Raw genomic sequence first — 11,735 nt, forward strand, 5'->3', positions numbered from 1 at the left:
GATTCCTCAGCACCACATAAACAGAAAGGAGCTGGAAGTGGTGCTGTGGCTTAAGTGGTAGGGTGCTGAGGGACAGTGCCCATGCCGAGTTCAGTCCCCATGACCAACAACAACAACAAAAAATAATATGTTATTAAGAATCAGTTCAAAGCCAACCCAGGCAGGAAAACCCATGGGGTTCTTATCTCCAGTAAACCACCAAAAGATCTGGAAGTGAAGTTGTGGCTCTAGTGGTAGAGCATTAGCCTTGAGCAAAAAAGCTTAGGAACAGTGCCCAGGCCCTGAGTTCAAACCCCAGGACTGGCACAAAAATAAGGATTGAGAGGCTGCTTTTATGCCATTTTAATATTAGTTCTTCATATGCAAGACAGCTGCTTTAAACACATGAGTTCATAGACATTTTTTCTCAGCTGTGGGCAGTGTGGGAAATATGTGATTTATATGTACATTAGAGAATCTGCAGCCTGATTATAATGATGAATGTAATACAAGGATACATTAGGCAATGCCAGTGGCCACACATAATTCAAACACAAGTCTTCAGTCACCAAGTTGCATAGTTCACCTATGAAAATGGAACCTATGTATACAACTGGGGCGATGACACATTAGAATTTCTACAGTTAATCTTTGAAAATTGGTTACTAATACTAGCGTCATTTTTATATTTCTGTGTATATAAAGGCTTTCAGTACCAAGTATGTGGTTTGTGTTACAGCACGATACAGTTGCATGGACACATCTGGATAATTCTGCCTTTCTCAAGGTCTCTGGACCTTGAGATGTCAGCCTCAGTTGCCTATCTTATGCCCCACCGGTGACTAGGATGCAAAGCCATCTCAAGCTGTACTTCTTGAGCAGTGGTAAGCAGCAGGGTTGAGGGAGCTGACACAGACCAAGGGCAAACAAGCCGGGCGCTGGTGGCTCACGCCTGTCATCCTAGCTACTTAGGAGGCTGAGATCGGAGGGTGGCAGTTCGAAGCCAGCCCAGGCAGCAAAGTCCCCGTGAGACCCTCATCCAATAAACTACTCAAGTGGTAGAGCATTAGCCTTGAGCACAAAGAGGCCCAGGGACCGCGCCCAGGCCTTGAGTTCCAGCCCCTGGACCGGCAAAAACCAAGAAATCCCACAAGAACCAAGACACTACCGTGCAGTATTGGTTCATGCAGCCAGTGAGAGGGACTGAGGCCAAATGGAGGAGGTAGGTTTTGAGGACAGGCAGAAGGTGTTACGGCAGTAAATCCTAGGTCCGATCCCTAGCAGTGCTTTGAGTTCTTATGAACCCGACTTGGCAGGAACCAACGCCAGCTGGCTCACCCGCACAGACAGAAGTGAGCTCGACCGGGCCCAGGCCCACAGACTGGACCACACCCGCGGGAGACGCCTTTCGCATGGTAGGGCGGGGGTCCGGGCCCCGCCGCTCGGCATGCTGGGATTTGTAGTCTCTTCAGAACCCAATCCTGGCGCGCTGTGGGTCCAGCCTTCCGCCGACCGCCTTCCTGCGGACGGGAGGGACGAGCCAGGAATCCAATGAGGCAGCACTAACGTGGCAGCCACTCACGAGGCCGCGTCCCCGCCCGGGGCTCCGGCCACGCCCCCATAGGGAGCTACCATCTGGTGCCGAAACAAAGGGGGAACATTGGAGACCGGCCTGCTGGGAGAAGCCGCCCGTGTTCCCTGGATCCCCCCCACACACACACACAATGGTAGCGTCCGGCCCGCGCTGGGCTTCCCAGCCCGTTCCGGCCCGGTTCGCCCCGGCCGCGCTCGCTCCTGCGGGTGGATGCTGCTGCGCCTGTCCGAGCGGAACATGAAGGTACTGTTCGCCGCCGCACTCCTCGTGGGCTCCGTCTTCTTCCTGCTGTTGCCTGGACCCTCCGTGGCCGATGAGAAGAAGAAAGGACCCAAAGTCACCGTCAAGGTCCGCGCTCTGTTCTCCCCTGCCTTCCCTTCCTGTCCGGCGAGGCCTTCCCTCTGTCTGGGACCTGGGGTCCGGCCTGGGCGCCCCGGGCATCACTGCCTCGAGGTCGTGGGGGCCTGGGCGTCTTGGGACTCGGATCCACTCCTGGTGCCTAGGCCGTTCCTACCCTTGGGGATTGGGGTAGCGGGGTACGGATTGCGGATCCTCCTCAACCTCAGCCCTAGACCCGAGAGGGAGCCCGAGCCGATCCCGGGCCGGGGTCCTGGTGAAAGATCCCCCCCCCTCCCCCAGATCCTTTCTCCCGCGAAGCCAAAGTGTGGCCATTTCCAGTTCTGTTTAGATGACATTAAATGTACTCTCAACGTGCATGGTTAAGTTGTGGGCTCGTGTGGGTGTCTGTTTTCTTGTAGAATGACCTAGGTTCATTATTTCAGGCCAAGATGATTATCGCGCCGTCTAAGAGCCGTCCACACGCTTCAGAAACCATCTGCAGCTATTTGTAATTCTAGTCTCCACCAGAATCAGATTCAGAAGCATGACTCGGGTCCTGTTCACTCTCCCTTTCCCAGAGTAAATTCTCCAGCGCTCCCTTGCCCACCAAAGCTAAATTTGAAATGGTCTTTCTCCACAGGTGTACTTTGACCTACGTATTGGAGATGAAGATGTAGGCCGGGTAGTCTTTGGTCTCTTTGGAAAGACTGTTCCAAAAACAGTGGATAATTTTGTGGCCTTAGCTACAGGAGAGGTAAGTGGTGGCAGACCAGACTGCAGAGCGCAGCCCATCCGTAGCAGTGGCCAGAGAACCCCCATATTGGTCACCCTTAAGGTTGAACCATCCTGAACTTTCCTGGGAGTCTTAGCACCTGGATATGGCAAAGCTACCTTGGACCTGCAGATGACCTCTTTGTCCATCCTGGTGTGGGATGTGGGGGTGTATGGGTGCACCAGTCTTGTAGATGACCTTTTTGTCCGTGTGTGTGTGTGTGTGTGTGTGTGTGTGTGTGTACATGCCTATGTGTGCCAGTCCTGGGGCTTAAACTCAGGGTCTGGGTACTGTCCCCGATCTTGCTCAAAGCTAATGCTCTATCACTTGAGCCACAACTCCAGTGTGTGTGTGTGTGTGTGTGTGTGTGTGTGGAGAGAGAGAGGGAGAGAGAGATTTATTGGAGATAAGAGTCTCAGCTGGGTGCCAGTGGCTCACGCCTGTAATCCTGGCTATTCAGGAGGCTGAGATCTGAGGATCCCAGTTCAAAGCCAGCCCGGGCAGGAAAGTCTGTGAAACTCTTATCTCCAATAAACCACTAGAAAACCAGAAATGGCACAGTAGCTCAAGTGGTAGAGGGCTCACCTTGAGCTGAAGAGCTGAGGGACAGCGCTCAGGCCCAGAGTTTAAGCCCCGTGACCGACCAAAAAAAAAAAAAGATTTATTGCCAACCGGGCTTCAAACCATGATTCTCAGATTCTCACGGACTTTTCATGCACGGGCTGGCTTTGAACCACGATCCTCAGATCTCAACCTCCTGAGTAGCTAGGATTACAGGCTTGAGCCCCTAGCCCCTGGCTGTCCATCCATTTTCTGAGTTTGCTCATATGTTGAAAAGAGGAGAAAGACTGTGTGATCTGGGATTGTATAAAGCTTGGTCTTTCTGGGATGTGTGCTCCATGCCTGACCTACGTAACTGCTCGTTCAATCACACACTGATAGATGAGTTTGGCCAATAGTTAGATCACCTTTGTGAGCAGGAGTTATGGGCTGGGCCTGTTTGACATCTTTCTTTGACTTATGCCTCTTATTTGCCTTCTTGTCCCTTATTTTTTTTCTAGAAAGGATTTGGCTACAAAAACAGCAAATTCCATCGTGTGATCAAGGACTTCATGATCCAGGGTGGAGATTTCACCAGGGGAGATGGCACTGGAGGTAACCTAAAATCTTCTGGGCAGAGGAGTCTCCCAGTGTCGTCTCTGAGGTAGCACAGCCAAACTGTGGCTGATAAACAAGGCCCCTTCCTTTTCTAGCTCCAGGAGCAACCTGCACATTATGAGCAGCTGCACCTCTGTATGCACAGGGACCCGCAGTACAGAGAATTATTTGTTTAGTCACTCACAATTGGGTTTGTGACCTCCGTAGAGCCTTAGTTTCTTTTCTATAGCGGGAGAAGGTTAGCACTGTGGACAGTGTGACCTGAGGGTTTCCCAGCCCATGCCCAGCTCTGTTCTGTGGCAGGAGCTTGGCCAAAAGAGAAGGGGATTGTGGGAAGGGGTGGCAGGGTACAGAGCGGGGGGGTTTATGGCTAGCAATTTGGGTTTATGCTCTAAGGAACACAGGGACCTGTTGAAGACTGAAATGAAAAGACAACCAAGTCAAAAGGGATTTAAGGGAAAGTGGCAGAATGTAGAATGTGGAGCCAAGAGCAAACTGACTGTTAGAGAGATCGGTGAAGGTGTCACTTGGCAGGATGACTTTTGCCTGAACCCCGGCAGTATATAGAACGGCAGTTAAGGGTAAACACTCGAGAAGAGTTAGGCCATCTTGGTTTGAATTCTTCCTGGCACCTCTCATTTCTATCTTCTGGTTCTTTATTTTTGGAATACTACTGAAATAGCTTAGATAGTTATGTGTAAGACACTTGGAATAGTCTGACACATTTTCATGCTGTAGACATGAGCTGTCACAGAAGTCAGGGGAACAGGAATAGAGAGAAAGGATGAATAAACACGGGAGGAGTAGACACAGCATCAATGTGTAAAGGAGAAGTTGCCAGAAAGATGACTAAACCGTGGAAGGAAAAGTGATCCTAGGGCTGGGAAGGTGGCTCAGTGGTAGAGCGCTTGCCTTGCATGCCTGAGGCCCTGGGTTCGATTCCTCAGCACCACATAAGCAAAAAGGAAAAAGAAGTGGAAGTGGTGCTGTGGCTCAAGTGGGAGAGTGCTAGCCTTGAGCTGAAGAGCTGAGGGACAGCGCCCAGGCCCAGAGTTCAGGTGATACTATATGTTGGGTTTAAAGTAGCTGTCCCTTAGAATTGGGAATTCCTTGTATGTTGGGAAAGGTTTGGAAGTAAGGATAGAAATTTAGGGGTTTTCAGGATAGCAGCAATATTGAAATCCTGTGATTGAGACAGAAGATTCTCAAGGGGAGGGGTTTTAGCAGGTACCGTGGCTCTCCCCCATAAGCCTGTCTACTTGGGAGGCTGAGAAAAGGAGGAATGTGATTTGAAGCCAACCTGGACAGGAAAGTTGGTAAGACTCAATCAGTGGGAAGATGTCGGGTGTAGCTTTGCCTATCTAGATGAGAAACCTAAATAGATGAGTTGCAGTCCAGGTACCTCCTGACTAGGAAGCTTGACTACGCCAAAAATAACCAGGGCAGCAAAAGGGCTAGATGCATGGCTCAGGGGTAAATCATCTGCCTAGCAAGCAAGAGGCCCTGAGTTCAAACTCCAGTACTGACCCCAAAAAAGGCAGTGGGGAGAAGTTTTTAGGCAGCGCTCAAGCAAAGAGTCACCACAGGACATTGGCAATCTGGTCTCTCCAGTATCAGGACAAGAAGTGGAACACGGGTGAAATACCCCTTAGCCCATCTAGCCACCTTGGTTTTCAGTCAGCCTGAGTCCAGGGCATTTTCCCAGCTTGGCTCCATCCTGTGGGCTGCAGAGTAAACAAAGGTTTGTTGAGAATCAAACACCAGGCTTTGGCTAGGCATCAGACACTGATGCCTATAATTCTAGTTACCTAGGAGGCTGAGATTTGAGGATTGTGGTTCAAAGCCAGCCTGGGCAGGAAAAGCCTGAATCATTTTCTCTCTTAATTCACCAAAATGTCCGAAGTGGGACTTTGCTAGCTTTTGAGCCAAAAAGCTCAGGGAATAGCTCCCAGGCCCTAAGTTCAAGTTCCAAGACTGGCACACAAGAGGGGGGGGGGAGGCTTTAGGTGCAGGTAAACAAATGTGTTGTCAGACCTCTCCAGTGCAGGGATTCTGGACCTTCAGGTCATTGATGCACCGTGTGAACTCACTGGGTGGCAGGGAGGAGGGCGTCAGTGCTCCTGGAGCAGCTTTGGGACTGGGGTCTTGGAAACTATGTCAGGATCTGCACTCGGCTCCATGTGGCGGACCCTGGGTTTAAAACTCATGGACAGATACACGACCCACATTCATAGTGTTTATTTTAATGTTCATTCCTTGGCAAAGAGGATACAAGGCCCTTGATTTTCTCCTCTTTTGTCTCCCCCTGCACCACCCCCTGCTCTGTCCTGTTTCTGCTCTGTGGCTGCATCTGTCCTTTGTGTTCCAAGCTAGTCAGTCACCACAGTCCTCCCTGGAGGCTCCCTCCCTCTACTCCTCCCTAGTACCCTCCCCCACCCACCCCCCTTGCTGGCCTCAAGCCAGGGTAGCTGACACTGTGAGTCTTAATTAAAATGGCACAAGATGTGATCCACCTTGTACTATATTTGCTTAGACTCCACTTGATTTCATACACAATGGCCTGGATCTAAATAAAGGCAGAGAATAGGAAGGGAGACCGCTTTGATGTCCTTGTTTGCCATTCCGGTCTGGCCTGGCACAGGGGAGGGCCGGGCCCCCTGGATCTACCAGGTTTGGACCAACCCGGCTCCCTTACTGCTCCTCTTTGCAGGAAAGAGCATCTACGGTGAGCGCTTTCCCGATGAGAACTTCAAGCTGAAGCACTACGGGCCAGGCTGGGTGAGCATGGCTAACGCAGGGAAAGACACCAATGGCTCCCAGTTCTTCATCACTACAGTCAAGACAGCCTGGCTAGATGGCAAGCACGTCGTGTTTGGCAAAGTTCTAGAGGGCATGGTAAGTTCTGGAGGTGGAGATTAGACCTGGGCCAGCCTCACCCAGGCTCCAGCCCAGACCCTGCAATAGGGGCTCCTTGTATTTCATCCCATTGCCAAAGGCACCAGAGCCACAGATTCAGATTAGTGCTCTTGCTCCTGTCTGTATGGAATCAAGACTATAAACAATGCTGGGCGCTGGTGGCCCACGCCTGTAATCCTAGTGGCTCAGGAGGCTGAGGTCTGAAGATCACGGTTCAAAGCCAGCCATGCATTGGTACACACCTGTGGTTCCAGCCATTCCTGCTGGAGTGAGCCCAGGAATTTGGGGCTCTGGAACATAGTAAGACCTCATTTCAAAAAGAAAAGAATATGCAGTTCACAGCTTGCGCCTCTACCCCATTCCCAGGCCCCAAAACAGCACAGCCCGCCTGGCCTCGGGAAAGCTATACAAGAGTCCTCCGTTCTGTCAGTCACTGAGATGGGGGTGTGTGGGCTTTGACTCCTTGGCTATAGGGGTGCAGCTGCGCATGACCTCTGGGGGGCCACTTGGTATACCTCACTCACACTTTTTTTTTCTCCTCACATTTGGCCCAACAAAATTCCTACTACACTCTTTTGTCAAGTCTCGATCTGCTTGGCCTGGCACCCCGGTCATAAGTTGTTAGAAGAGTTCTGGTTTGTGTGCTGTTCAGAAGGGGCTTCAGATTCTCCTAAGCACAGTGCTGTGGCCCTCACACCCCGCCTTTGCTTCCTAGGAGGTGGTTCGGAAGGTGGAAAGCACCAAGACAGACAGCCGAGACAAGCCCCTGAAGGACGTGACCATCGCAGACTGTGGCAAGATCGAGGTGGAGAAACCCTTCGCTATCGCCAAGGAGTAGGCCCCAGGGACCTCTGACCTCTGACCAGCTCTCTGTGTGCAGGCCCTGCACCCTGGTGGGGGTGGGGGTGGGGTGGGGGGGAGCCCATCATTGGGCTCCACGCTGCACTGGCCCTGGTGCTGGTGTCTTGACTGTTGGACCCACTTCCCCTCACATTCCAGGCCCAATTTTATAACAAACTACCAATGCTGACCAATAATAAAGTGGGTTTTGGTTTTGTTTTTGTTTTTTATAACCTATGTGTCAGCCAGGTTCTTGGGTATGGGAACACCTGATCCAGTTTTGCATCCCAGTATGGCTGGACCTCTGCTGAGTTGATGGATGCTGGTCTCTTCCTTGGACTCCTTCCTACTTGAACTGCTACCCTGTGCTACCTACAAAGTGTCAGGCAGAGGCTTCTGTTAAAGAACTCCTGCAGCTCTTACCACTTCATGGCCAAGCATGAGCGTGCCTCTAAGCCAACTTGTCCCTTCACACCTCATCTCCTTGGCTTTGCTAAGAGCCTGAGATTCCGCCAGCCCCAGCTGCCAGTGCAAGTCGGGGTGAAAGCCCTGAGTGGGAATGGGCAAAGCCAAGCTGATGGTTAAGACCTGGGTCCAGGCTAAGGGAGGATCCAGCCCTAGTTCTTGATGGGAAGCCCTTGGGACCCAGGCGCATAATCATCCTGGCAGGTGGCCCAAGGCCTGGTCTAATCAGAGCACGGACGGGGTCAGAGCAGGGCTGGCGGAAGATCTGTGTGACAGTCGGCCTCAGGCTGGGCTGGTGCTGGGTTGGTGCTAAAGCCGTAGAGGCCCTGGAGCACACCACTCACCACCACTTCGGGCAGAGGCTCTGTGGGAGGAAAGTACAGAGAAGGGGAGCGCTTGAGTAGAGCTGTCCATCCAAATGAGACGTCTGCTTTCCCAGGCCACAGTTTGCTCACATTAGGCTGTTGGAGACACAATGGGAACCAGTCTTCTTGCGCTAGGCTGCAAAGCAGCCTATAGCAGGTTGCAGCCCCAGAGGAAGACATAAAGAAGGGAGATGGTGTCTGTGGTCCTGGAGGCTGAAACATGGTCAAGTTCACTCCTATTCCACTCTACTACCTAGGTCCTAAAGAATGCAAGCCAGGTTGCCCATCACTCACGCCTGTAATCTTAGCTACTCAGGAAGCTGAGATTTGAGGACCATGATTGGAAGCCAGATTGGGCAGGAAAAATCTGAGACATCTCCAGTTAATCATCAAAAAGTCTGAAGTGTAGCTGTGGCTCTTGGTAGAGAACTAGCCTTGAGCAAAAAAAAAAAAAAAATCTCAAGGATAGTGCAAGGCCTTGTGTTCAAGCCCCAGGACCTGCACACGCACACACACGCACATCACTGCAGATCAGAGACACCTCACCTGGAGAAGGGGTGTAAATGTAGGGATCCACGTGGAAGCTGATGACTGGCCGGTGGTGCAGCTGGGAGCTGGAAGGAAAGAAGGCTGTGAACCACAGGGGTGGTGAAGAGACAGGGCAAAGCCCCACAGTGGGTGGAGAGTAGAAACTGACTACCAGGGACCCACAAAGGAAAAGGTGAGGGGCAAGCGGATTCATGGGGACTGGCTAACTGGCCAGAGGCTACCCGCCTGCCTTCTAGCATGTGGCCACAAGAGGGCAGCAGGAGCCATGAACAGGGGAGGTAGGGCTTTGACTTGCCTGCTGTCACTAGGCAGGAATTCCCCCAGGGTGCTGAAAAGCAGAGAAGAGACTTGGTTAATAAGCTGCCTGGGGATGTCCAAGGGCGGTAAGGAGGGGGTAGAGACACCAAAGCCCACGAGACTATTCTATTTGTAACAAGCCCAGTTCTGGAGTCAGAGGTGCTGGGGGGGGGGGGGGGCGGAGGGAATGCCATAATCAAAGCTACCTAAAACCCAGCTGCTGAAGGTCCTTGCCATCCCCTCCAACATGGGGTTCTCCTTACCCCCAGCGGCTGGCCTTGGGGTCCGGGGGAAAGTGTCGGAGTCTCAGGAATTCCAGTAACTCCTTAGGGACATCCTGGTTCAGGTACAGGATGCCCTAAAGAGGAGGGCAGAGACAAACCTATAATCAGCGCAGGTAGTAATTGCACAGCTCGGTGCAAATGAAAATGCAGGTCCTTTGTTCCAAATAATTATGAATTTCAAGGCAGTGGGAACAGAGTTCAGGACCTTTCTGGGCACTATAGTCCCATGAAGTGGCCAGGCATGTAATCTCACACCAAACCCCTCCCTATATCCCACAGGGGAAGGCGACACAGAACCTTATCCTTAAGATGGAAGCCAGTGGTTTGCACCTGTTAACCCCAGCTACTCAGGAGGCTGAGACCTGAAGATTGAGGTTTAAAGTCAGCCCAGACAAGAAAAGTGTAAAACTCTTCAATTAACCACCAGAAAGCTGACAATGCAGCTATGGCTCCAGTGGTCAGAGCAGTAGCCTTGAGCTTAAAGCTCAAGGGACAGCACCCAGGCCATGAGTTCATGTCTTGGATGGGCACCAAAAACAAAACAGAACTTGATCCTGGATGGGAAGGCCAAGGCAGCATTCACTGAATGGGGACCACCTCCTGGTTGCCTCATTGAATCCTTTCAACAATCCAGAAAGAGGTGTCTCGACTCACTTGTTCTTTGAAAATTGACACCTCAGAGTAATGAATAACGTCCCCAAATTGTGGGATTCCCTCCCCCCCACCACCACACACACTCCCTCCCACATCTGTGTCCAGATCCAGTCCAGCAGGCTGGGGACAGCAGTTTGCCCCCCCCCTGTCCCCACACCCCACCCCCAACACACACCTGGATATAGGCCTCCAAGCCCTGCCGCCGCTGCTCCAGCCCTCTGCTCCTCCAGTTGGGCAGGCGTTTCGAGGGGAAGTCGGGCACTTTGTACAGTTTCTTGATCTGCCCCAGCGGTTTTACCAAGTTGCAATCAACCGTGTCCCCCACCGAGCCCTCCATCCCCCCCCTCCCTTCCCCGGCAGGGGGCCCCCTGGGACGGGGCCTGGTGAGCTGCGGTGGGGACCCGGGTGATGCCAGACGAGGACAAGGGCAGTGCGAGCTGGGCTGTGTCCCCGGGGCACCCTCCCGGGGCTGGCGCTGGACCCCGGGGTGGCGGGGGAGGCCGGGGACCCCAGGGGCTGGGCCGGCTGGGCGCCGCCTCACCCGCTTGTGCAGCGCGTGGAACTCGCTGTAGCGCCTGGGCACCGTGTGTCTGCGCCCTCTGCACAGCACCTCCACTCGGAACACCTGGCGGGCGGACGGGAGCGTGAGGCCGGCCCGACGGGCGCCGAGGGGCCCGCGCCCCGCGCCCCCGCTCCGGTGCGCCACCGCCGCTCTCCTCTCCGGGGACCCCCCCAGCGCCCCGCACACACCTGAGGGGAAAGGCAAGTGGGGGGGCCGGTCCTCTTGCTCCCGGCGAGTGCCCCGACCACGATCAGAGGGGGCCTTGGAGATCCAAGCAACCTCAACACCCCGCTTTCCCCCCAGTGTGGAGTTGCCCCAAGTGGTGGGTCACTGCACTTGACTGGGCGAAATCTGGCGGGTCCCCGTCACCCCCCCCCTTGCAGCGCTACCCTGCTCACCATGTGGCCTTTCTCTGGGCTCTGACCGGGCTCCTCGGCCTCGGGCCCCACGGACGGGATGTGAACTTCCAGCATCCGCGCTCCCGACTCGCGCGCGCGCTGCTCGGATCCCCAACTCTCGGGAGCGGACCACAGACCCCGCGCGGCCGCCCCGCCCCTCGGCCAGCAAGCCCCGCCCCCGTCGCACAGGCCCCGCCTCCACCTCTGCCCCACGTCCTCCCAGAACCCTGGGTCCCACCGGCCCCGCCCATGTGGCCCACCCCCTCGGTCCCTCAGGCCCCGCCCCTCCGGTCCGCCCCGCCCCTCCGGCCCGCCCCGCCCTGGGCGTTTCCTGGCGCAGCCTGGTGCTGTGAGCCCCGATTAGCCGGGGCGTGGGGGACCCGCACCCGGGGCCCGCCAGCCCTTCGCTGGTGGTGGGGCCGCCGCGCAGGGGGAGCAGCCCTGGCAGAAAGTCAATTAACCAAACATTTCCTGGGCCTGGGCGCAGGCCCTCTGTCCCTTACTGCGTCCCCGGGCCCGGGGGCTCCTGGTCTCCAGCTGCGGGCGTCCCTGCCTTCCTCACC

At 54.2% G+C, this 11,735-nt stretch overlaps 2 protein-coding genes across 4 annotated transcripts; one reads left to right on the forward strand and one right to left on the reverse strand.

Moving 5' to 3' along the window:
- The first annotated feature begins 1,682 nt into the window (after positions 1-1,682).
- Ppib (peptidylprolyl isomerase B (cyclophilin B)) lies at positions 1,683-7,820 on the forward strand. Its single transcript, XM_013010236.1, has 5 exons — positions 1,683-1,921; positions 2,553-2,666; positions 3,746-3,839; positions 6,553-6,737; positions 7,474-7,820. Exons 1-5 carry the CDS (start codon positions 1,784-1,786, stop codon positions 7,594-7,596), a joined length of 654 nt encoding a protein of 217 aa, XP_012865690.1. The 5' UTR covers positions 1,683-1,783; the 3' UTR covers positions 7,597-7,820.
- On the reverse strand, positions 4,984-11,253 carry Snx22 (sorting nexin 22). 3 transcript variants are annotated; one of them, XM_013010240.1, is made up of 7 exons: positions 11,173-11,253; positions 10,754-10,837; positions 10,388-10,492; positions 9,538-9,632; positions 9,273-9,305; positions 8,975-9,042; positions 4,984-5,566 (listed from the first exon to the last, which is right to left on the reverse strand). In XM_013010240.1, exons 1-7 carry the CDS (start codon positions 11,245-11,247, stop codon positions 5,520-5,522), a joined length of 507 nt encoding a protein of 168 aa, XP_012865694.1. In that variant the 5' UTR covers positions 11,248-11,253; the 3' UTR covers positions 4,984-5,519. The 3 variants fall into 3 exon arrangements, with proteins under 3 accessions (XP_012865694.1, XP_012865692.1, XP_012865693.1); XM_013010238.1 differs by lacking the exon at positions 4,984-5,566 and adding an exon at positions 7,918-8,427; XM_013010239.1 differs by lacking the exons at positions 4,984-5,566; positions 9,273-9,305 and adding an exon at positions 7,918-8,427 and having other exon boundaries at positions 11,173-11,247.
- Between the last annotated feature and the right edge of the window lie 482 nt (positions 11,254-11,735).

Source organism: Dipodomys ordii, unplaced genomic scaffold, assembly GCF_000151885.1.
Source record: "Dipodomys ordii isolate 6190 unplaced genomic scaffold, Dord_2.0 Scaffold11, whole genome shotgun sequence".
Lineage (NCBI taxonomy): Eukaryota > Metazoa > Chordata > Mammalia > Rodentia > Heteromyidae > Dipodomys > Dipodomys ordii.

What these genes read in the sequence shown, in the direction of transcription:
- Ppib (XM_013010236.1), top strand. Translation starts at nt 1,784, where the DNA reads ATGCTGCTGCGCCTGTCCGAGCGGAACATGAAGGTACTGTTCGCCGCC. An exon ending in GACCCAAAGTCACCGTCAAG is followed by an intron (nt 1,922 to 2,552) that starts GTCCGCGCTCTG and finishes CTTTCTCCACAG; the next exon opens with GTGTACTTTGACCTACGTAT. An exon ending in TGGCCTTAGCTACAGGAGAG is followed by an intron (nt 2,667 to 3,745) that starts GTAAGTGGTGGC and finishes TTTTTTTTCTAG; the next exon opens with AAAGGATTTGGCTACAAAAA.
- Snx22 (XM_013010238.1), bottom strand. Translation starts at nt 11,247, where the DNA reads ATGCTGGAAGTTCACATCCCGTCCGTGGGGCCCGAGGCCGAGGAGCCC. An exon ending in TCCACGCGCTGCACAAGCGG is followed by an intron (nt 10,493 to 10,753) that starts GTGAGGCGGCGC and finishes CCGCTGGGGCAG; the next exon opens with ATCAAGAAACTGTACAAAGT. An exon ending in TTCCTGCCTAGTGACAGCAG is followed by an intron (nt 9,043 to 9,272) that starts GCAAGTCAAAGC and finishes CTTTCCTTCCAG; the next exon opens with CTCCCAGCTGCACCACCGGC.